The 22,715-nt window shown below is 48.5% G+C and overlaps 2 protein-coding genes across 5 annotated transcripts in view; one reads left to right on the plus strand and one right to left on the minus strand.

Moving 5' to 3' along the window:
* Positions 1-12,489, plus strand: part of PRPF39 (pre-mRNA processing factor 39) — a 42,570-nt gene extending 30,081 nt beyond the window's left edge. For all 4 annotated transcript variants that reach the window (XM_019503797.1, XM_019503852.1, XM_019503925.1 and 1 more), the window contains 7 exons: positions 2,503-2,667; positions 2,987-3,113; positions 3,242-3,510; positions 5,288-5,472; positions 7,200-7,274; positions 8,065-8,185; positions 11,660-12,489. In XM_019503797.1, coding sequence (XP_019359342.1) covers positions 2,503-2,667; positions 2,987-3,113; positions 3,242-3,510; positions 5,288-5,472; positions 7,200-7,274; positions 8,065-8,185; positions 11,660-11,716 — 999 coding nt within the window. In that variant the 3' untranslated portion in view covers positions 11,717-12,489. The remainder of the gene's footprint in view (positions 1-2,502; positions 2,668-2,986; positions 3,114-3,241; positions 3,511-5,287; positions 5,473-7,199; positions 7,275-8,064; positions 8,186-11,659) is intronic.
* A 119-nt stretch (positions 12,490-12,608) lies between these two features.
* FKBP3 (FK506 binding protein 3) lies at positions 12,609-22,368 on the minus strand. The gene is made up of 7 exons (XM_019504111.1): positions 22,231-22,368; positions 21,914-22,015; positions 21,225-21,332; positions 20,206-20,341; positions 19,128-19,195; positions 17,271-17,368; positions 12,609-15,074 (listed from the first exon to the last, which is right to left on the minus strand). The coding sequence occupies exons 1-7, from the start codon at positions 22,336-22,338 to the stop codon at positions 15,020-15,022; spliced, it is 675 nt and encodes a 224-aa protein (XP_019359656.1). The 5' UTR covers positions 22,339-22,368; the 3' UTR covers positions 12,609-15,019.
* Between the last annotated feature and the right edge of the window lie 347 nt (positions 22,369-22,715).

Genomic DNA, 22,715 nt, shown 5'->3' on the forward strand with positions numbered 1-22,715 from the left:
TTTTTTTTTTTTTTTTTTTTTTCTATGAAAGAATGGTCTAGATACTTGAATGTAGGACTGGGAACATGGATATCTGAGTGTCTGTGAGCCTGGATCTGCCTATACCTGGCTGACATTTCTGTCAGGTTTTGGCCAAATAGCTTCTCTCTGCCTCAGTGTCTCTTGTATCAAAAAAGTGATGGCTTCTACCTCTCATGGCCACATGTGGGCATCTTTTACTAAATGTTGATGGAAGCACTGAGTGTTGCTTTGGGAGAGGGAAGATAATATATTTCACTAAGTGTATTAGATTAGGTCTTTTTGCTTTGTATTTTTTATTTTTTTTAAGTTTGCTAATGCCTAGGATTTTTCTTTAAATAGCTGCAAATTAGACTGTGGTGTTCATTTCATAAAAAGGAATGGGATCCAGGAGGTTCCCACACTTGCTACTCTTTGGTCACTCTTGGGATTATCATGAACAGGGGGAGAGAGCAGTGTGTCTTTAAATGAAAGTATGCATGTGCAGAACCCTGGGTAAGATGCTGCAGGGAGTAAAACACAGGTTGGAGCAGCGGAAAAAGCTTCCTTAGACCTTTTTTGCAGGGCACACTCCAACACATTTTTTCCTGCACCCTCTTAAAACAGGCCAAAGGCTCTGCTAACTTTAACAGTGGCCTGTAACAGCCGTACAGGCTGGAGCAGTGTTTAACCTCTAGGAAACTTCTGACCATGAAAATCCCCTTTAGTTGCCACTCCAAGAGCATAAGTGACATGTGGCATACAGAGCTGCTGCCTTTGTGCCACCCTAGGGCAAATGCTTATTCTGGAGCCATGTAACATGGATGCACAGTGCAATGTGGCCTTGCTCCAGCTGTGGACACGGAGCAGGATTTTTCCTGCAGGTTTAACTTGGCATTGTGCAGCCCATCTATATCATAAGATGCAGCTGGAATCAGAACTTGTTGTTAAATTACGGAAACAGGAACCTAAAAACTGCTGGGTTTGCAGCGTTGCCCCATTTAACAGTGCTGTGGCAACCTTACCTGCTGGGCCTCTGACTTTCTCGCTTGGCCCAGTTGATTCACTGTTAAAAAAATATACATGTGAGGATGGATTTGCATTTCTCAGAAAGTTGTGTCGGTGAACCCAGACTTTAAAAGTGGGTGCCTACGTAAGGTGCTTTAATCCCAATAAAAGATATCAGATTCACCCAAAGAACCTTGTCTGTTTGTGTCTTTAGACCAACATGGCTACAACCAACACCCCTTAATCCACATTAGGTGTCTGAGTAAGTGGCCTGACTGTTCAGAAATGCTCGAGTACCTTTCTAGATTAAATCAATCAGTTAAGTCCTCTTGCTCTGCAAGAGCTAGAGACTGATTGGTTCCACAGACATCAATGTAATGGACACATGAAAGGACTATAGCACAAAACAGAATTGCTGATAGGGAGAAAAACAGGGTCGATAAATGACAGCCATCCAGAAATGGAGCATCTACCCTCTGAAGGGGAAGTCCTGTTAAGCCTGCTTCATTATTACTCCAGCCATCTGCCTCTCTTTCCTTATCCAAATCATAAAATGAATCGCGCCCTCGGCCCACAGCAGCATTTAGACTGGGATACCATGCCCTGCTTTGCTTTATTAAGTTACTGACAACATTACTCCTTTTAATAACAGTTGGAAGGAGCTAGCGGCGTGGATGTGCTTGAGGTAGTTTCAGTGCAAGAGAGAAACTTTCAGGTGAAATCGGAGATGGGGAGAAACAGGCGCGTCTGGAGTCCTGCAGGCAAAGTGAACAATGTAGTGGTTGCTCAGAGCAGTCAGGGTGTGGCAGTCATTATTTGTTCTTGCGTGGCATCCTGCTCAAATCCTTCTGCAGTCAGTATTGTTTTTGAAAAGTAATAATTTTATTACTGAGATGCAATCCTGTTAGCTTTGCAAAACTCAATTAAAATGTTTACTGTTGCAGCGCATGTAAGTGCTTTAATTGTTTTTCATCCGAACGGTTCCCAAAATGATTTGCGGGATTATAAATGATTAACCAATTATATCGGAGGGCTGGGTGACTACAGAAGTAAGTACTTTATATGTATGCAGCTTGGGTGGTGAAATCGGTTTTATTTACAAGTTCATTGCTGTCATGTTTGAATTGCAGATGGGGGTGGGGATGAATGGCTAACCGTGTTTGCAACGGGACTTCTTTACTTAAATCCTGGAAACATTTCTGTTGTTCCCTTGGTTGTATGAAAACTTCTTTATAAAACCTAGAATTTAGTTTAATAATGCCAACCTTTTCTTTAAAATGAATCACATCATGACAGCATTTCTTTAAAATTAATCAGACCACAAAGTTCCTTCAGTCTGTTCGTTTAAATAACCTGCACAAGAATATAATTTTGAAAAGTCTAGAGGGTCATTATATGATCCAACTACAAAAAAAAAGTTTCTTGCTAAGCGTTATTTTTGCCCGTGTTGTCAGTTTACTGGTGAATTTGCATTCCCGTGTTGTGCATCCATTGCAGATAAAGCGGCCTTACTTCCATGTAAAACCTTTGGAGAAAGCTCAGCTGAAAAACTGGAAAGAGTACTTAGAATTCGAGATAGAAAATGGGACTCATGAGAGAGTTGTGGTCCTCTTTGAAAGATGTGTTATTTCTTGTGCCCTCTATGAGGACTTCTGGATTAAGGTAAGGGTAGTGGTTTCCCACTGAACTCTTTCTGATTGCAAACATTGATCTAGTGACTAACCTTTTGTACTCTTGTTGAATGTTGTTCATATATAACTATATCTGTTGCATTAGGAGATGGTCTGCTTGCAACCAGATTTGACTGCTGCATATGCCAACTTCGTTGCCTCTCTACGTCCTTCCTTACAGAAACTAGTCTAGTGGTTCAATAAAGGTGCTGAATGGGTTTAAACAAAAGAATTTTATCGTTCTGTCATGTATTTAAAGACCCCAAATAAGCTGTAAAATTATTCAATCCCTACTTTGTTTTCAAATGTAGTATGCCAAATACATGGAGAACCATAGTATTGAAGGAGTGAGGCACGTCTACAGCAGGGCCTGTACGATACACCTTCCTAAGAAACCAATGGTTCACGTGCTGTGGGCTGCCTTTGAAGAACAGCAGGGTAAGAGTCAAGTTAAATGAGAAGACTTTCTAGCAGCTCCTACCTTTACTGTTATGAGCAGAGTTTATTTTTATTTTTGGATGTGGTAGAGCATGCATCATCCTCAGGGCCTTGCATTTCTCTTTCAGGGAATATCAACGAAGCAAGAAGAATCCTGAAAACGTTTGAAGAGTGCGTTGTAGGATTAGCCATGGTTCGCCTGCGAAGAGTGAGCTTAGAACGCAGACATGGAAACATGGAAGAAGCTGAACACTTGCTCATGGAAGCTGTGAAGAATGCCAAATCAAGAAGCGAATTGTCATTTTACACCATCAAGCTTGCTCGGCATCTCTTCAAAGTACAGAAGAACCTCCCAAAGGCAAGAACAGTGCTGTCGGAAGCTATTGAGAAGGACAAAGTATGTGTTTCCAGAGGGCTTTGTAGACAGCCCTTTGTCTCGCGTTAAATTTCCTCCTGATTTAACCAGTGCTTTAAAGCAAGGCAACAATGATGACAGGTTGTCGGTCTGTATGTAATGTGTTGTATTACTACATGGAGACACCAGTCCCTCTAAGCTGATGTTGCCATGTTTGCAGGTTTTGAATCCTACCTTTTACCCCAATCCCAACAGCACTCCTGATTTCCCTCCTCCTTCTGAGGCATGTCCTTGTCTTTGTCCGTCTCCCTTCCAAAAATAACAAGCAGTGTTTCATAATTTTGTAGTATCATAGTTGGTGGGGTCCGAAGGGACCTGAGCAGATCATCAAGTCTGACCCCCTGCCATGGGCAGGAAAGGATGCTGGGGCCAAACAACCCTGGCTAGGTGGCTGTCCAGCCTGCTTTTGAAGACTGCCCGGGTAGGATTCCTTTGGAAGTTGGTTCCAGCTCCTAGCTGCCCTGACTGAAGTAGCGCCTCCTGATGTCTAGCCTGAATCTACTCTCCGTCAACTTATGGCCGTTGTTCCTTGTTACTCCCAGTAGTGCTTGGGGGAACAGGGACTCTCCCATTGCCTGTTGGTCTCCCTTGGCCAGTTTATAGACGGCCACCAGATTCCCCTCTCAGCCTTCTCTTGTGGAGGCTGAACAGGTTCAGGTCTCGTAGCCTCTCCTTGTAGGGCCTGCCCTGCTGCCCCCTGATTATGTGAGTGGCGTCCTCTGGACCCTGTCCATGCTGTCCACATCTCTCCTGAAGTGTGGCGCCCAGAACTGGACGCAGTCCTCCAGCTGCGGCCTGACCAGTGTCACATGGAGGAGGAGGATCACCTCTTCCGACCTGCTCATGATGCATCTGTGGATGCATGACATGGTGCGGTTGGCCTTCCTGACTGCGTCCCCACACTGCTGGCCCATGTTCATCTTGGAGTCTGTAATGACTCCAAGATCCTTTTCTGCCTCTGCCCTGACAAGAAGGGAGTTCCCCAGCTTGTAGGTATGCTGCTGGTTCTTTCTTCCCAGGTGCAGCACCCTGCACCTGTCAGTGTTGAATCCCATCCTATTCTCGTCCGCCTACCCCTGTAACCTGTAAGGGGTGTAAGCGTGCCAGCATTGACTCTGCGTGGTTGGCAGCGTTCTTGGGATGGGATCGGTTTGTATGGGTGACTGACTCTTGGCCATGCAACCTCTTACTGATTGCAAGCTGACACCCATTCTTGGATGTGCTGTAGCTCACAAATGAGGCAGGTCCAAGATCATCTCTCCTTGAACTTGAGAAGGAAGCCTGTACTGGCCATGCTACAGCAGAGAATTGTAGCTTAAAACGGGGCTGTCCCAACTTCAGAATGGCTGGGGGCCACTGCTGTACTGGTTATGGGCCCCAGGCTGCACACCGCACAGGTTTCCAGGATCCTCATTGTGCAAGTGGTGTGAGCCATTCCCTGCCAGTGCCGTGGGGGTGAGTGCAAGTTAGCATGTGATTTGTGATTGTGCCAGTGGGAAATTCCTGAGTTCTCCATCACCATGCTGCCCTGCCCTAGCAACTCTGGGCTACTGCTGCAGGAGCAGCGAGGGGGGCTGGTGGCTGGGTGGGAAGCCTGTGGACTGCACTTTAACTCCTTCTGGGCTAGACACAGCCTGCAGGCCACCACTAGGACATAAAACAGTCTGGGACCCAGAGCTCTTGAACTAGATAGAGATATCTGAGAGATGCTAGGACAAACAGTGCTGTCCAGCATTGGCCCTGCTTTGTTTTTGCACAGGAGAACACAAAGTTGTATCTCAACTTACTTGAAATGGAGTACAGTGGGGATCTCAGGCAGAACGAAGAGAACATCCTCAGCTGTTTCGATAAAGCTGTCAGCGGTGTGTTGTCAATAAAAGTGAGGATTACGTTTTCTCAGCGGAAGGTGGAATTCCTTGAAGACTTTGGTTCCGACGTGACCAAGTAAGCTTTAGCTTGCACTGTATTGGGGTCACTGAAAGAGCTGCTTGTTAGGGCTGTGTGAAGCTTCAGTCACTGATTCAGTTCGGAGGAGATTCAGCCCAAGTTGGCGGCTGAATCTCCAAATCCAAATGGAATCGGGAGACTCATTAATCTCTCTGAATGGAATTGGAAGCTTCTGATTCGATTTGGAGAGATTCAACCATTTGGCCATAGACACAGCTTTATATGGTTTTTTTTTTTTTTTTTCTACGGACCTCGAGAAACCAGGCGCAGCATGTGAACGCTGAGATGCTGGGGTGGATGGAGCGTCCCATGGGAGCCTGGTGGGGGGTCCACTCTCAGCGGCAGACCTGAAAGTGGACCAGAAGTACTTCCAGTCCACTTCCGGGTCCACTGTGGAGCACATGGGGTACTCCCCTGCCCCTCGGATCAATGACTGGTGCCTCCTGGGTCTGGCACGGCACTCCCGTGGCCGATCTCCAAGCCGTAGGGGCACGGGGAGCGGGTCCCCTGTGTGCTTGGTGGCGGACCCAGAAGTGGACTGGAAGTATTCGCAGTCCACTTTTGGGTCTGCCACCAAGCGCATGGAGGCTTCCCCCCATGCTCCTTTGGGACGTTCCATCTGCCCCACCATCGCAGCATTCACAAGCTGTGCCAGGTACCTCAAGATACATAGAAAAAACATATAAAGCTGTGTCTATGGCTGAATTGCCGATTCTCCAAATCAGCACTGAATCTTCAGATTCGGCCGAATTGAATCGGGACAGTGATCCGAATCAGTGAATCTAATTACTGTTCCCCAAATCAGGCCAAATCTGAATCAAGTACTGCCCGCTTCACAAACCCCCCTGCTGCTTATCAGTTGGGGAGAGGGTTATACTTAGGTACACTTAAGAAACTGGTGTTACTTTTAGTGCTGTATTCAGTGCTTTGCACTTTAGGGATTTTCCCAGAAAATCTGTAGCATAGGCTTTTCTTTGAAAAGCAGCCATTTTGGCTTAAAGCGTCTCCTGCTTGTTCACACCCCACAAAACCATTGTTCTTTTGTTTGAAAGCCATGGTAAGGGATCACCTACTTGGGCTGTGTAGTGAGGAGAGCTCTTGAAAGAGGAAGAGTTTTTTTTTGTTTCTCTAAAAACAGTTTGACATGCTTTAATTGTAGACCCAGCCGTATCTTATATTTTCAAACACCCTGACTTGATCTACCCTGACACCAAGTGCTGCTGACATGTTAGAAGCTGCAGGCTTTCCAGTAATATGCTTTGCATAGGTCTTCCCTGGGTATCACCCAGTTGTGCAGCGGTGCAGCACTGAACAAAGCACGTTGTCATCTTCATGCTGTGTAACATCTAAACCATCCGTTGCTGTATATATGTTCATGAATGTAAACCATCAACTGCCAAAGCAGAAATACAGACATGGTTGATGTTTCACAGTGAACTTAGGAACTCCCGTTTTATTAATGTGATAAACTTTGTTTATAGAAAATGTTGTTGGAATTTTTTTGTAGAAAATTGTAAAATGTACTTACTTGCTACTGACACAGCCGTGCCCCTTCATTCTTATAACACGGATGCAGAAATGCATGGGTACTGTGAACTCTTTTTGAACAGTAGCCAAAACTTGGAAAACGTAGAGGTTGCGATCTAGCTATTTTAATACTGTCCTGTTGTGAATGTTCCACGCCCAGGCTAAGTGCGGGTGTTGTTTGTGTTGTTTTTTTTTAGGCTTTTGGATGCCTACAGTGAACATCAAGCCCTACTAAAAGAGCAGGATTCCTTAAAAAGAAAAGCAGAAAATGGGTATGAACTGTTGCCTTAAATTTGCGATACTGTTCAATTTGGTGTACAGACAGCGTGTAATGCATCTGTTTGAAAAGAGTTTAGAAACTCTTCAAGAAAATGGCCAGTGACTACCCCTTGTTCATTGTTAAGGGTTTTTTAAGAGGTTAGACTGGGGGGAGGGAAACCCCAGCTTTAAACAATTTGGGCTGCCAGAAATGGGGATGGAGCAAAATACTAAAAGACAGATGTGTGGTTCCATCCTTAAAAGGACTTGAACTAAAGTACTTAGGCTGAAGTAAGAATTCTTTTATCTAAAGCAAGAATTAAATCGGGTAGAACTTTCCATTGACTGCTTAAAGTGAAAGCTTGTCTTTGACTGCTTGAAATAAAAGGCGTGTCAGAAATTCAAGCTTGAAATTTCAGCCTGTAGCCTTATAAAGTGGGACATTAAGGCAGGGGTGGACAAGCTGTGGCATGCATGCCACAAGTGGCATGGGCAACCTGTGTGTGTGCCTTGTCACAGATCCAGGAAGAAATGGGGAGTATAGCAGCAGGAAAAAGAGCAGCAGTCAGGCAGGGAGCAGAAAACAGAGGAGCCGATCAGGCAGGGAGCACAGGGCAGGGAGCAGAAAGCAGAGCAACTGCTCAGGCAGGGGAAGGGGATCTAGCTATCAGAGCGTGTGGAGCTAATTCGTGGCACGCCTGCCGAAAAGGTTGGCCCCTGCTGCAGTGGGGTGTGGGAGACGCTGCAGACCCATTTTATTTGTTTTGTTGCTGTTGAACAATGTCTTTATATTTAATTTTTCAGATCAGAGGAACCAGATGAGAAGAAAGCACATACAGATGATGCGACTATGGCTTCTACGCAGATGATGGATGGAGACATGCAGGCCAATCAGATGGCATACAATTACAGTGCTTGGTACCAGGTGAGTGTGACACGGTCCGTTTCCTTTGTTCATCCATTTCAAATATACAAGGTCTGTTTTATTCCAAGTAATTTCTTTTTCTACATCTAGGTACTTGTTGGCCATGTCAGATAAAATATTAGTTCTCTCATGTTTTCTCTCTGCCCTTTGTGAACATAAGAAATGCCATGCTGGGTCAAACCACAGGTCTATTGAGCCCAGCGTCTAAAGTGTGGATGCTAAGATAGATCTGCCTCTTCTCCTTCATCTTCCAGGTCTCAGAGGCCTTAGAATTCCTCATGTTGAGGTGCACCCTTACTTATCATGTTTAATACCCACCGATGGACCTGTCCTTTCTCAGTCTGTTTAGTCCCCATCTTGCCTTTGTCTCGTGTTCCTTTGCAGAGGACTGAATACATGCGACAGACTACAGTGGTTGGCGCTTGTGCAAACTGGTCCTTCTTACACAGGTCTGCTAACATTTAAACACAACTGCAAGTGCAGGAAGGGTGGAGGGAAATCATTTCTTTTCATGCTGGAACTTTTACTCTGCAATGCACCCTGAATGTACAAAAGTCACCTCTGGGATGCCAAGCTTGTCCTGTTTGTGTGTTAAATTGCCCCAGTGCTTCACTTAAGAAGTGATTTGACTTGCTTTGTATGGTTATTAGTACAAGTGCGCTTTGGTACAGATCCACTGTAGGCCTCCACGTGCACAAGATTGAAGTCTTTGGAATAGCCGTATCTGGGGCTGCACACTGCCCTGTGCTATCTCTTGCTTCCATAAGGCATAAAGGGTGGGAAAGCTGCAGCATCCCTCAGTTCTCGTGCTGGCTGGCTCCATCTGACAGAGCCCAGCAAGGATGTCAGCAGTTAGTTTTTCTTAGCTCTGGCTACACCCTTCAGAACTCTTGGGATGTGTTCTGCCCACTCGAGGACACCATGTACAAACCACAGTCCACTGGAGCGGGTTCTGGATGGTCAGATCCCACCCCCAGTATACAGGGCAGATCAGCCACCCACCTAATGCAGACTTAGCCTTGGAGTGTCAAGCCCTGTCTGTTTTGGACTAGACAAATCCTATTAATGGATAGCAGGTGGCTTATCCGTCTTCATGGAAGTCATGCACCAAATTTTTGGTGTGCCAGCGTTCTTAGACTGCTGGCCAATTGTAGGACACACCTGAAACTCTTGGATATTGGGGATGTCGATGACAGTCTTGGCATATTACTAGGTTGCAGACCCCACCAAGTGTGGCAGAAGAGTGTCTTCCTGTACAGCCTGTAATAGAGTCAGACCTTTGGAAGCATCACCAAAAACATCCAGGTGCTGCAAAGAGACTTGGTTCAGAGAGCTTCACCCCAGCAGCACGTGTGGCTCTGAACTCATTTACTGGAAGACTGTCCTGAACACGGACACCAAGCTGTTGGCTGAGTGTAGAGGACACACGAAGCCTTGCTGAGGAGAAGATTCGTTAAGCCCTGCATTGCATCCATGGCTGGCGACGAAGAGCTTTCTACTATCCTGGCACCAGTGAAACTGCAGCAACAGCCAGCAGTGACTTGAGCAATAGAATCAGTGACGGCAGCATAACCACTCATGGGGTTGAAGGATTCTGGACTTGTCAAATGACTTGGGCGACACAACACTCGGTCAGGGCATGTACTTCAGTGTTGACGGTGTCATGTGTCTAGAGGAAATCTCTTCCCCATCCACAGGACATGACTGCTTACCTCATGTGAGCGAGGAATTGCGTCTTTCTTGAGTTGCTTGGTGAGACCATAGATTGAACAAGTGGTTCTCCTTACTGGGATAGGCAATATCAGGCAATCCAGCCATATCCTAATGCACTGGTGTCCTGTGGGGATTGGAGGCAGTGTCCTTTGTATACTTCCAGGAGCAGAGTCTCTTCCTTTTTCTAGGAAGAGGAGATTGTGCCCTCTAGAGGCATTGCTGATGCTGGGTCAGGTAGATCTCCCAAGTCTGGGAGCAGAGCAGCAACAGGATTCTCCTTGCCTCTGAATGAGCCATCAGTGGTGGGAGTGGAGACCTCCCCACTGGATGACTGAGTCATTCTGTTAAGTGAAGGCCAAATGCTACGGCACACGGCTTCTGCTCTTCCAGCCACAGCAGCACCTGAGGAGAGGCGGTAACAAGTACAGCAGACGAGGTATGAATATTCTTATGCCCGTAACATCTGAGGCTCCTTGGTTGTCTTAGAATCGTAGGAATCAGAGCTGGAAGGGACTTCCAGAGGTCATCTAGTGCGGGATCTTGCACGAGGCAGGCTCATCTGCATAATTACAAGGCACGTTGCCAGCCACCAAAAGCACCCTTACTGGCCACAGGTAAAGCAGGGGGACAAGGGCTGTTAGTGTCTGCTGCTGCAAGGGTTGTTAAAATGCACTCAAGCCATGGCCCATGCTACAGAGGAAGGCAAAACCCCCATGGCCTGTCCCAGTCTGACCACAGGGTAGAATTCCTTCCTGGTTTCAGAAGAAGCTCAGTTTGTGGAGGAGATACCAGGCTTCTGCACCAGACCCAGGATGAGCTCAAGGTGGATGATTTTGTGTCTTAAGACTACTCCGTAAGTATCTGTGGGCAATTCAATTACTGCCTGCTCCATGGCGAAGCAGTGATAGTGCTCAGGGCCGTTGCATGGCTTTAGGTACAAGGAATTCCCAAGGATGTATTAGTCTGAGGTGTAGTCATCCTTGGACCATCAGAAGTGCTGTATCAGCATGTACCCTTCAGAGTGCCCTGCTCTGTTCCACCTGCTACAGCACTGGAAGGGGGGTAGCAATCGGGACCCATAGCTTCCCTTCTCTCGCTCCCCTCCCTTGGGGGACCTTCTCATCCTGTTGGCTGCAAACATGAGTGGTCATAAAGTGGGCAGTATTGGCATCCTGGGGGAGAGGCTTCTACTCCAGGGGGTTCCTTTATTTCAAGGAAACTAGGAGTCTGGAAGGTGTCTTCATCCTCTCCTAGATGGTACGTGAATGGCAGCCACTTTGGTCTGCTTCAGGAGCATGCCATGAGACCCACATGGCAGTATTGCAGAGCAACCCACTGATGTCATCAGACCTTCTGCCCTTGGCTTCGGGGCCACTAGGGATATGCCTGAGATCTTTGATTAAGATTGTCCTGACCCCCCCCCAGTAACCATAGCACAGGTCCCCTGCCAGCACGCCTTCTGTACTTGACAGGCTCTGGGAGGGGACTGAGGGAGGGCCAGGATAACTGTCCTTTAAGCTGCTTCAGAGACACGGTAAGCAGCTTGAAGGTACAGCCCCATAGACACAGCCATTCAGAAGACTCCGGTTTTGTGCATGCACAAATACAAGGGCATGTTCAGTGGGACCCACGATGGTCACGTGAGAGAAACGGTTGCTGTTGTGTTCACAGCTGTTCATTCTGGAGTTGTTGAATGTTAATATAGCAACTCGCCAAATATCCTGTGCTTCTGACTCACCCCATGTTGTCTTGTTTTCCCAGTACAACTACCAGAACGCATGGACTTACGGACAATATTATCCCCCCCCTCCCACCTGATTAGAAGAGCAACTGGAGTTCACTGTGGAACTGCAGCAAAGATGGACTATAAAAATATATTTTTTTAAATTTGGGATGTGAAGAGAACTGTTGTCAGACCTGCCCTTCAGTCTTTGCATGTGAAACAAACCGGTGTTCACAGGGTGTACGTGAAGCAAGACGTGCGTGTTGGTAAATGGTAATTGAGCTCTCTGTACACAGCTGGTTTACCATAAACACAGTTTTATTTCCCACGTTAACTTATGGAGAAATGACCTGGAGAACTTGGTTTTGGTTTCAGTTTTTGCTTGTGTTGGTTCTGTAGGTATCATCTCCTTCAGATGACCACCTGTTTTAAGCAGATGAGGGCACACCAGAGCTAGGCAGGGGCTGGAGGGGCCCCAAATGTAAGCAAGGCCACCCCTTTCCTGTTTTTCTCCCTGACCAAAAATTGATCTCATCTGCTTTGCCTGTGAAGGTTTTTCCTGTAACTCGGTGATGGAGCCCAGACCCGTGTCTGTCTGCATTGTCATGATCACACAACTCTACTGACAGTGTTTGCAAGCTGTCACATGCATTTTATATTTTAATGGGGGGCTGGGGGTCATACTATAAATAGAGCACAGAGTGACGTTGCAGCCTTTTTTTTTTTTAAAGAAAGGCACCAGAACTATCGTGTTTTGGGGTGAGTTTTTTGTATTTCCAATTTTCATGTATGTTGTGAGCAGACTCTTTATTTTGATCAAAATGATCATTCTTTTTGTAATAAAACCAAGGAATTGTCCGCAAATTCATCTCCAAGCTGTATGGGTTTTCTTCACTAGCCCAGCAACACTGTTGACGGTAACAAGTCAGCAAGCATTGTGCAGTTAAACCCCCACAAGAATAAAAACCCCAGATCATACTCATGCCATTAGCCATGCAGCTATTGTCCAGGTAACTTTTATTCGCAACCTTTGGCTTAAAGCAGTTAAAAAATGAGCGTTAGCTGACTTAAGATCACAGAAGCACCGAGATTGAGGCAGCAAAGGTGAACCTGTAGTGTTCAAACACCAGCACTGAAGGAGCAGATGACTGCTACTTTGGAAGTTGGGTGTGCACAGACAGCTGTGGCAGGGCTCTGCATTTGCTTAGTGTTGGTGGTGTTCAGACAGACTATATATATGCTGCTTGCTGACTGTGCTGGATCCCACGTTCCTTTACAGGATTTCCTATGAAAGCTGGTCTCTGAGACTGGGAGGACTGACAGTAGGGTTGGGGAACCACCTCTGCTCTACGCTACAGAGCAGTTACCACCTACAGCATGTGCCTTTTTGTGCTGTTTCAGCTAACCAGCTGTCTTCTGCTTGGGAGAAGGTATCCTAGAGCAGAGGGCTGAGCATACTGCTTCAGTGCTGCCTGCAATGACAGGGGCACAAAGGGAAGCAGCTGGGCTGCTCTGCTTCCTGGACTTATCTGGCACATGGGATCCAAATGTCCTTCCCTTAGGCAGTGGTAGTGGTTAAGGCTCCCAGGGTCCAAACAGCTAAACACTCAAACCCATGTAGCTTGCCAGGCTCAATGAGAAGGAACTAGCCCAGCTGTATCCATGTTATGGTGCTTGAAAAATAGACATACGGTTGCCCCACCATCCCTAATGACTAATAGCTTTTTGTTGCGCTCAGTGACCATGTGAAGGCTACGCCACCTTTAAACTGAACACAAGCCAGAAAATGATGCAACCTGTTCAACAAAACTGTGCCCATCCTTCAGGCAGCTGTTTAACGTCTGTGATAACTCACTACATCAGTGCCAGTCACTGTACGTCAGGTGGAAACATCCCCTTCCAACCAGCAGTTTGGTCACCTGTTACCCTCTCTGGGGCACACTGACATAAGGAACAAAGCTGGGCTGAAAAACCCATTGGGGCACTAGGGGGTCAACAGACCACCACATGGGTCCCTTTCTGAATGGCTCAGGCCTATAAACCTCCCAGAGCACAATCAGAAACAGGGAAGGGTTTCCCCACTTGTTCAAGCACCTCTACTGTGCTGCAGCTGTCTTCCTAGAACATGTCTGTGGGTAAAACATACAAGGTACGAGTGTGAGCTGGCCCCTGCCCTGAGGGGCTTCAAGCGCTATAAAAAGAGGCAGGCAAACCATCGGGTTTATAAATGGGAACTCGGATATGGACAGTAAGCATTTCCTTTTGCAAGTGGAACTGGACATCCTTCACTTGCTGGCAGTTGTACAAAGGGGCTGGAGCCTGTTACCCAGGGTTTGGCTCAAGCCCTTGAACAGAACTGTTATACAGAAGAGGCAGCTGCAGTAGACCTTTACCTACCATCCAGCTGTGTTCAGTGGAAACAAATCAGTCTACAAGGCTCTAGGGAGGTCACAACTGCTTTAAACCTCCTCTAAGACGGAACTGGCAGTACTGAAACTGCTGGACAACTGCTCATTTGGAGAACCCGTGTCAGGGGCTGGTGGATGAAGTGGTAGCAAACAACTCAAACTTTTATGCTCCAGGACTGCACGCCCCTGCATCTCTTAACACCCCTTTAGTATATTATGAGACAGCTGATCCACTCTGCTGGGCCAACCGCATCTCTGCTTACCTCTGCTTTTAGGCTCCAAGAGCTGCCCCCTTTGCATCTCTTTCCTGACCTGATGAAATTCTAGTGCCATTCCCCACCTCCACCAGGCTCAGCTAGACCCCGAGCAACTCCTGGGTTCTTAGCTGGAGATTGCTTGCTCTCTGTCACTGCATCTCCATCTCCTGTTTTGCAGTCTGGTTCAGCCATGAAAAAAGAAATCCTTGCAGCAGGGCTGCAATCAGAAAGCTATGCTACAGCACAGCCCAGCCCTGTTCTGGAGACATCCAACTGCTACAGCAGATGCAGTGATGTGTTCACCTGCAGTTTGCCATCCTCTAAGCTAGAGCAGAGCTGGGGCTCCAAAGATGGGCAGAAACAGCCCCCCCATGTGGGTTTGAGGAGGGAAAATGCTGACAGTGAGAGCTGTTCCCTTCCTCTACCCCTCTGGTTGGAGCAGATGCTTTAGATTGGATTTATGCAGCATTTGCTTCTTCCACAGCAGCAGCTTTTCCAGGGGAGCTACTGTAGCATCACAGCACAAGAAAAATCAGCTCAATCACGTGCACGGGGCAATGGAGTTTTCTTTAGTGGTGTTTACTGAACAGCCGTTGGGACAAACCGGCTGATTTCAATAGGCAAGGCCACAGCTGTCACTAGCTCCTGAAGTTGCCAGGGCAGATCCGCCCCTGTCAGCCAACTCCTGCACAGATGAGGTCACCGCAGCCAAAGGAAGGCATCAGTCTTTGCATCAGTCGATATCCACCAGCTCAACTTCAAAGAAGAGCTTTGCGTTTGGCGGGATCCTGTTGCTTGAGTTAAGGAGAGGTTTGCAGTGTCTGCGAGGTACAAGCTGCTACGATCTAGCTCAGGGATGGGCAATTATTTTGGGTGGATGGCTGCTTACTGAGTTTTGGCAAGCTGTCGACAGGCAGCCAGAGGCAGATAAATATTAATTTTCTAAATTTTTTAGAGGGCCTGATAAAATTGCTTGGCCCGCATGCTGCATTTTGCCCACCCCGATCTAGCTGATGATCTTTTTCAAGCATGCCCATTTTCAAAAATGCGCCGTGTCAGTGGCCTCTGGCAAGGACCAAGCTCTCCCTCCCCCCACTGTTCAACATAAATTGGTTACATCTGCAACCTGGTGGCAATCGTGTGAAACACTTAGGGCTCATTTAGTGGCACTGCTCAAAACAGCAGGTACCTCTGCAGACCCCCTACCTGCTGTTTGGAAGTGTATTGATGCAGGTGGCTGGATGGAGATGAGCTTTTCCCTGGGGTCATAGGGCTAGAAACAGGAATTGCCCAATAAAGTGGATCAGCCATGCCACAATGCATCATGGGAGAACTGATCCACTTCACTGGGCCAACTAAGTCTCCACTTATCCCAGCCATTGACAGTACTGGACAAGGAGTGATGTGGTTTTCCTGCTTTCCCTGCTCAGCCACAGCCATCCTCCAGGATCAGGGAATAGGGCTCTTCCTCACTCAGCCTGACTCACTCTTGAGATCACAGGGAATGAGAACCCCAACTTCCCACGTGTGGAGAGGCACTGAGATTCCCTGGGTGCCTCTCTGCAAGCAGAGGAAGTGGGCAGGTGGTCCAAGCACTGCAAGATCCCTCATGCCCCCAGGGCACCTGCTGAGGGGGAGGGTGGGCTGGACAGCGAGCAGCTCAGGCTGCTCTACTCTTCCCCTACTGTCTGCACCTTTGAGCAGCAGTCTGTTCTGCCTATTGCACCACTGATTTTCCTCTGCCATGGCCTGGTGGGGTAGTGACAACTAATAGCTCACCATCTATACTACGATAAAAAACTTATGGTGGCACAAAAGATATCAGGTAACATTCATTTCCACCCCACCATCATACACCTCTGAGGATGGTCAGGCATGAGAACAGGCTGCCCAGAAGCTGTGGAGTCTACATCTCTGTCCAACCTCCTCTTGAAAACTTCCAGACACTTGGCTGGGATGAGGCTGGACTAAATGTGACCTCCCTCCCAGCCCTGCTCTGCCCTTGCCAATTCTTCCTCTCCCTCCTAGAGGAAAAGTCAGCACAAGCTTTGAGATTTCATCTGTCTGCTATGTTTGCAATGCTCCAAGGAAAGGCCAAATAAAAGCAAGGACAGCTGCTTGACTCTCTGGCCCTATGTGTTGTTGACGAAGCAAAGACCCATGAGATGGAGGGATTCCCATTTACTGCTCCCTGCAGCCTCAGTCCAGCAGGAGATAAGGTTTCACCACTCCCTCTACCCTACAAGCTATTTAAGACAGTGGCAGCCAAGACTTCTCCTCTCATGTCCTCTTCCCATTATATGACTTTACTTCCTAGCCTCACTTGTTCTTCGGATAGATCCACGTGCTTGTTGCAGAGGAAAACGGAACATGCCAACTATGAGTGGGGGAAGGAGTCTAGACACCCACTGAAAGCAGGTGGTCCTCAACTCAGTATAGCTCCAGGCCATATGGAGCAGGGGCAGAGTCCACTCCTCAGCCTCACTAGGCCCCCACAGGATCACAGCTAGGAACCTAACCCTCTTGCAGCCACTGCCACATCAGCTGCCATCTAGGCCAACTGCCCACACAGATGTCAGATGCAAAACACTAAGCCATCCCACACAGATGCCCATCCAGTCCCTGCCTGAACACCCCCAGTGGAGGAGGTTCCCCAAGCAGCTTGTTTTACTGCCCTGCTGGTCTAACAGCAAAGCAGCTAGTTTATCCCAGCGTTTGTATTTGCTGCTCAGCAGATACACACCTCTTAGGTGAGGGTATAAAAGCAGTCTCTGGACATGAGGGGGGAACAAAAAGAGCAGGGGGGTGTCTTAATATACTAGAAAACAAGGTATTTGCAGCTTCTGGCTTAAGGAGTTTCATCTACAATGAGAGTGCCATGTGACCCTGCACAACCTACTGGACAGTGGTCTCTCCCTCCTCTAAGGGACATTAAGACACCCTGCATGTCTTCAAAAGCTGGAACACGATCACTCAAAGGATACTTGCCATCAGGCAGCCCCTTCTTGCCATAGGCCCATTCAGGTTCGATTTCTAGCTGAGCCTTTTCCCCTTTACTCATGGTCAGGAGGGCTTCGTCCCACTGCAAGAGAAAAATCACCATAAAGAAGCAATTTGCACAATTTTCAGTGGTAGAAATACTGAGCCCCAGTGCATCCATCAGCTTGTCCCAAGCAACAGTGTTTCCCATCTCCTGTTCTACCTTCTTTTGCACTGGGGGGACACAGCTGTTGTTCAACACCTAACCAACAGATGGCTTTTGATTTGCTCCCATGGATTAGGACTGGGAGCCCCTATTTGTGCAGGGCAAAGGACTCCCAAGTTCCCTGGGTCCCAAGGTCCAGAAACTGGAAAGTGGAAGCATTGCTCACTGCCCTACCCCAGGTTAGCTGACATGCAAGCTGTCATTGGACTGCACTTGTTCTGGGGCAGAGATGAGCAGTCCTCCCAGCTGGGCTCAAGTGAGGGGGCTAATTTTATCTTAGTACCAAGCCTTGGTGGCAGCGTATCAGCATTCACAATGAACAGGCGGCAGTCGTGTCTCTGAGCTGTTTAAGGCACATGGCAACAACCCAAGCGTGAAAGCATTACATCCAGCCCTAAACATGTCCCAGGAGGCCAAGCATTTCCTAGCAGCGCTGGGCAGAAAGCCAGGGACATTTTGGGCTTCCCACCCCTCCAGGAGGGGTCAATGCAGCAAGTGCACCACAGCCACTCAACCCTGGTCTGACAGGGTAGTTGTTGGAGCTGTGCTTACAAGGGCTGACAGCCTGCTCACAGCTCCTTGGGGGCACCCACCCTGTCCCTAACCTGAGGCTTTCTGGAGGCTCAGTATACAGGGAGACAGGCTAAGGGCCTGGCCCACCCTCTCAGGGCCTGCACAGCTGAAAGTTACACTGAGGCCTCACCACAGCAAGGCCAACTCCAGCATCCCCATTTCATCCATCCACCTCCAGCCTGCGATAGGTGAAGCAGAACTGCAACAGTTTACCCCACTTCCTTCAGGAACAAACAATGTGCTTCTGTGTCACTCATCACAGGGTGGCTTATCTGCATGTCCCAGCCACACAGTCCTGATTGGCAAGACTCTCTGCCCTTTAAACTGGGAAACTGTGCATTTGTCCATGGCTGTCATCCCCAAGCTAATGCTTAACCTGTCTAGCACTTGGCTACCCAGTCTCAGGCAGCCTCTGCCTGCACTAGCTCTCTTCTGGCAGCCTGGGGCTGCATGCTTATGCTGGAGGAGTTCCAGACTCAAGGGCTCGTTAAAAACAGCCGGATATTCTGGGGCCTGAAGTGAAGCTCAAAAACTCCATGCCAATGGACACCCTCTGTCTGGTAACAGGACTGGCAGCCAGAGTCCAGAGACTCCCAGGATACTGGGATGAGTGAGATGAGATCCACAGTCATCTACTTCCTATGGATCTGGCAGGGCCAGGGAGTGAAGTGAGACAAAGAGGCTGTGCAGGGAGGGGGGGATTATTTTGCCTGACACGTCAGGTTTCTGAGGTATAGCCAGTGCTGCAGTTTGTGCTGGGAACCCAGTCAAGGATCACATCTGCTATGCGAGGCACCATACAAAACAAGCGGGACTACACATTCCCTGAAAATCCTGCCGTCCAATACCTGTGCCTGCCAAAGGGGAGGAGCTGACTATGGGGAGATGGATGGGGGCATCTGTGCAAACACATGCAGCAGACAGCCGACAGCAGACCTTTGGGCTTGGGCAGCTGCTCTGGATTCTTTGGGGAAGATCACAACAGCTGCATCAGAGACTAACCCACAGACTGAAGGATCTGTCAAACTGACAGATGCTGCAGGACACTTAGCGATCTACTTACGCCTCTGATGACTTTTCCGACACCGACTTTAAAGCTTAAAGGTTTGGCTCCTTTTTTCTTCTTTGAGCCTGAAAGAGAGTTTGATTTTATTGACCTGGTCTCAGCATTACGCTGTCAAACACACTGCGCCATTCAGCCGGTTCTATTTGACGAGACCCACTGCTAAAGTCATACTGCAGAGAAACACAGACAGCACCAGGGTGCTTGCACACAATTCACAGCTCTCTCCATGTTTCATCTTGGTCATTTTATCATTCAACAAATAGGGCAAATCCAGCACTGATGCAAGCAGCTAGTTTCACTGAAATGCTGGAAGATGCACCGATGTTGGGACTATGTGAACCATACTGCTGCGTTTACTGATGTCATGCACAGGATGGATGTTTCTGTGGCACTGAAAACATGCTGGTTCCTAAAATGTTCATTTTCAGTGTCTGGAGCAGTAATGCTGACTGTTAAGCAAGCTAAGGTGAATTGTGCATCGTTCGGCAATTACAGCCTCACTGTTTCTTTTGACAATGCTACAAGCACTGCTGGAAGTCGCAGGGTTCTGGCACAATTTCCCACACAGCCCTGTCCCTCTCTTATGCCTAACCCCTGACACAGCCTCAACATTTAATAGTGACGTATCAGACCCTGAACCATGTGGGGCAGTGAAAAAGCTGCTCAAAGCCAAGAAGGCAAAACAGCTTTCTGAATGATAAGCCTTGCTCTCTGCCCTGCTGCAGGGTCATAGAGCTGACTAAATCCAGACATCATGTTACCCATGGCTTGAAGAATGCCAAACTCACGGTCTGGCAAGAGGCAGGAGGGACTGCTTTACTCAAGTGAGAGACCTGAAGGAGCCCTGCTGCTTTCTCCTGAAGGGGCAGATCCCATGAATCAAGAGCAAGATCTCCTCAGCCTGTCTGAACAAGAAATAGGGGGAAAGGGGCATTTCTCACGGCCCCAACCAGTCAAACTTTTAAGCATAAATTGTTCCAGATATTTTGGTGACTGGTGGTCTACCTAATTTCTTCCATGTGCTGCTGTTCAAACCCTCTGACTGTACAAAAGCTTGTGATCCCTGGGTTCTTACTTGTTTGAATGTTGGTATCGAAGACGGTGCCATCCTGTAATTTCCCCGTATACCAGCAATGAACGACATCTCCTTTTTTTGGAAAGTTGGTTTTATCCCCCTTTTTCAGGACGGACTTTGTGTACTTTGGTGGGCCCTAAATTAAGATAGAAAAAATGTTCACTGCCTGGACAAGCTTGACCAACTGCTAGTAACTGAGTGCAAGCCCCTCAGTGAGTTGCACACAGATCCAGCGCTGAATGGCACCTGCAGATGCTCATAAATGAATGCAGTCTGCACAGTGCTTTGGTGTGCTTATGGAAAGAAAGGATTTAGCGCAGACTGTGCCAATGCTGAAGTCTCTGGAATGAGATCAGTACAAGGCTATTTACTCAAAACACGCAAGGAGGTTGGTTTAAAAGCTGAGTCACTGTCAAGACTGGATTTTTTAAAATCAGAAAACAGCCTTCAAGAGACTGACACACGCGCACACACACACGGCAGCCAGCAAAAAACCCCCCAAAACTTTGCCTCAGCAACATCTGGAGGAAAAGCAAAGGCATTTGATTTCTCTTCAGAAACATTTGATTTCTTTTCAGGAACATGCACGTATTCAGATAACTCTTAGCACTGCCGAAGGTAATCACTGGGAATTTGACCCTCGCAGGTACTCAAGCTCAGTTAATGATGACTTCAAAACAGAAATGATTTTCACCTCACTGCTACATGGTAGATGGTTTCCTGCTGGAATAGGACTAATAAGATTGCAGTGCTACTTAACATGTGCTGTCAAATAGCTTCATTTTAACAGGAGACTTCTGTATTTTATAGGCAACAGCAGATTTCCAAAGAACTAGTCTGTTGATCTTAATTTCAGACTGAGCTACAGTTATACTTCAGACTGTTTAATGCATTAGCAGCACCCCAAAGCCCCGCTTCCTCCTTCAGTCTGTACTTTCTATTGCTTAGGCTGCCAAAACGTTTGGTGCCAATAACAAATAGTGGTCAGAAACCAAGAAATGCGAACTGTCTACACAAACCTCATCGACAATTTCTTCAGGCTTCGTTTCTTTGGCCTTGCCTTCAGCGACCGTGACGTTCTTTACCTTTTCAGTCGCTTGATCTGCAATCTCTGTGCCTTTAAAGCGCTGCGAGGGAAGCATATACCGTTATTTGCTATAGCAGGAGGATGGGACGTCTTTCAGAAGGCCAACAAACGAGGTACTATAAAGCTCTTCTATACTAAAGAACTGGCTACACAGGGATCCGTTTCTCCTCCAAGAAGTCAGCAGTCCGCCACTGCTGTGACATAAGTAACCGGAGGGGCCGAAGCCCCATAGTGCAAACTATTGACACGTTGCCTGCAAGAGCTGAGAACCCCGACAGCGCTCCTACGCTATCCCTTTCTGCAGGCACTTGGGGGTGTGCAGCCCTCACGCACCAACACGTGCTGCTCCAACAAGGAGGTAAGTGAAATACACCAAAAATCATTCAAAACCTTGAATTATTTTTGAATAACCTCGAAGCTTCACCTTGCAGAGAAGGGATTGGTCACCCAGGGCACAACCGATTCCACCCATCAGGGCTGTAGATGGATTGAGGTACCACAGCGACACTCTCTTCCACCCTGCTCGAGCCTCGGAAGAAGCCTCGAATGCTGGGGTGGCTGAACCCTGGCCCTGCTCTCTGCTTGTGGACAGGGGCTCGGCCCTGGCCACCAGGCGCTCACCTGCGTTTCAAAGAGCTGGTTGTAGGCCGCGACCAGCTGGTCCTTGTTGGCTGTCTTGGCCACATTCTTGATTTGCCCCAGCAGCTTGTGCTCTGCAAGGAACTAGAGACAAGGGGGGGGAGGGACAGGTCAGCAGAGCCCCTGGGCTGTCATAGTGCCATGGGGCCCATTGCAGCCTCAGAGACCCCCACAACAGTGCAGACTAACAGAGCCTGGGGCATGTGGCCCCCCAGCACCACCCAGTCACGTGACCCCCCACTGCCTGGCAGGACAGTCACGTGACCAGCCCCCAGCCCACGTGACCCCCCGGGCCCCACCGCCTGCGCCGCGTGCTCCTGCAGGAACTTGATGACGTCTTTCTTGGGCAGCGCCTCGCTCCGCAGCTCCTCGGCGCTCCAGGGTCGCGGCGGCTCTGCCGCCGCCATCTTGCAGGGCACGCAGACAGGACGGGGCTCGCGCCAGAGGGGCCGGGGGAAGCCATTGGCTGGAGGGTGGGGCCGGAGGACGGCGCGCGATGCCATTGGTCGGGGGGCGGGAGTTAAAGAGGTGGGCGGGACGCCTTTGGCGAGTCGGCTGGGTGGAGGAGGCTATTGATGGGTGGGCGGGGCTGGTGGGACGGTCACGGTTGGCTGGTGGGCAAGGCGGAAAATGCCGTTGGTGGGCGGGCGGCTCCCGAAGAGTCGGGAGGGCCAGTGGATGCCATTGGCTGGGGGGCGGGGCTAAGGGGGGCAGCGGGACACCATTGGCCAGCGGGCGGCTGTGAAGGAGACACACGAGCCGGCATCGGCTGGGCGGGGGGGGG

The sequence above is a fragment of the Gavialis gangeticus genome, unplaced genomic scaffold, assembly GCF_001723915.1.
Source record: "Gavialis gangeticus isolate Ggan-Ray unplaced genomic scaffold, GavGan_comp1, whole genome shotgun sequence".
NCBI classification, from domain to species: domain Eukaryota; kingdom Metazoa; phylum Chordata; order Crocodylia; family Gavialidae; genus Gavialis; species Gavialis gangeticus.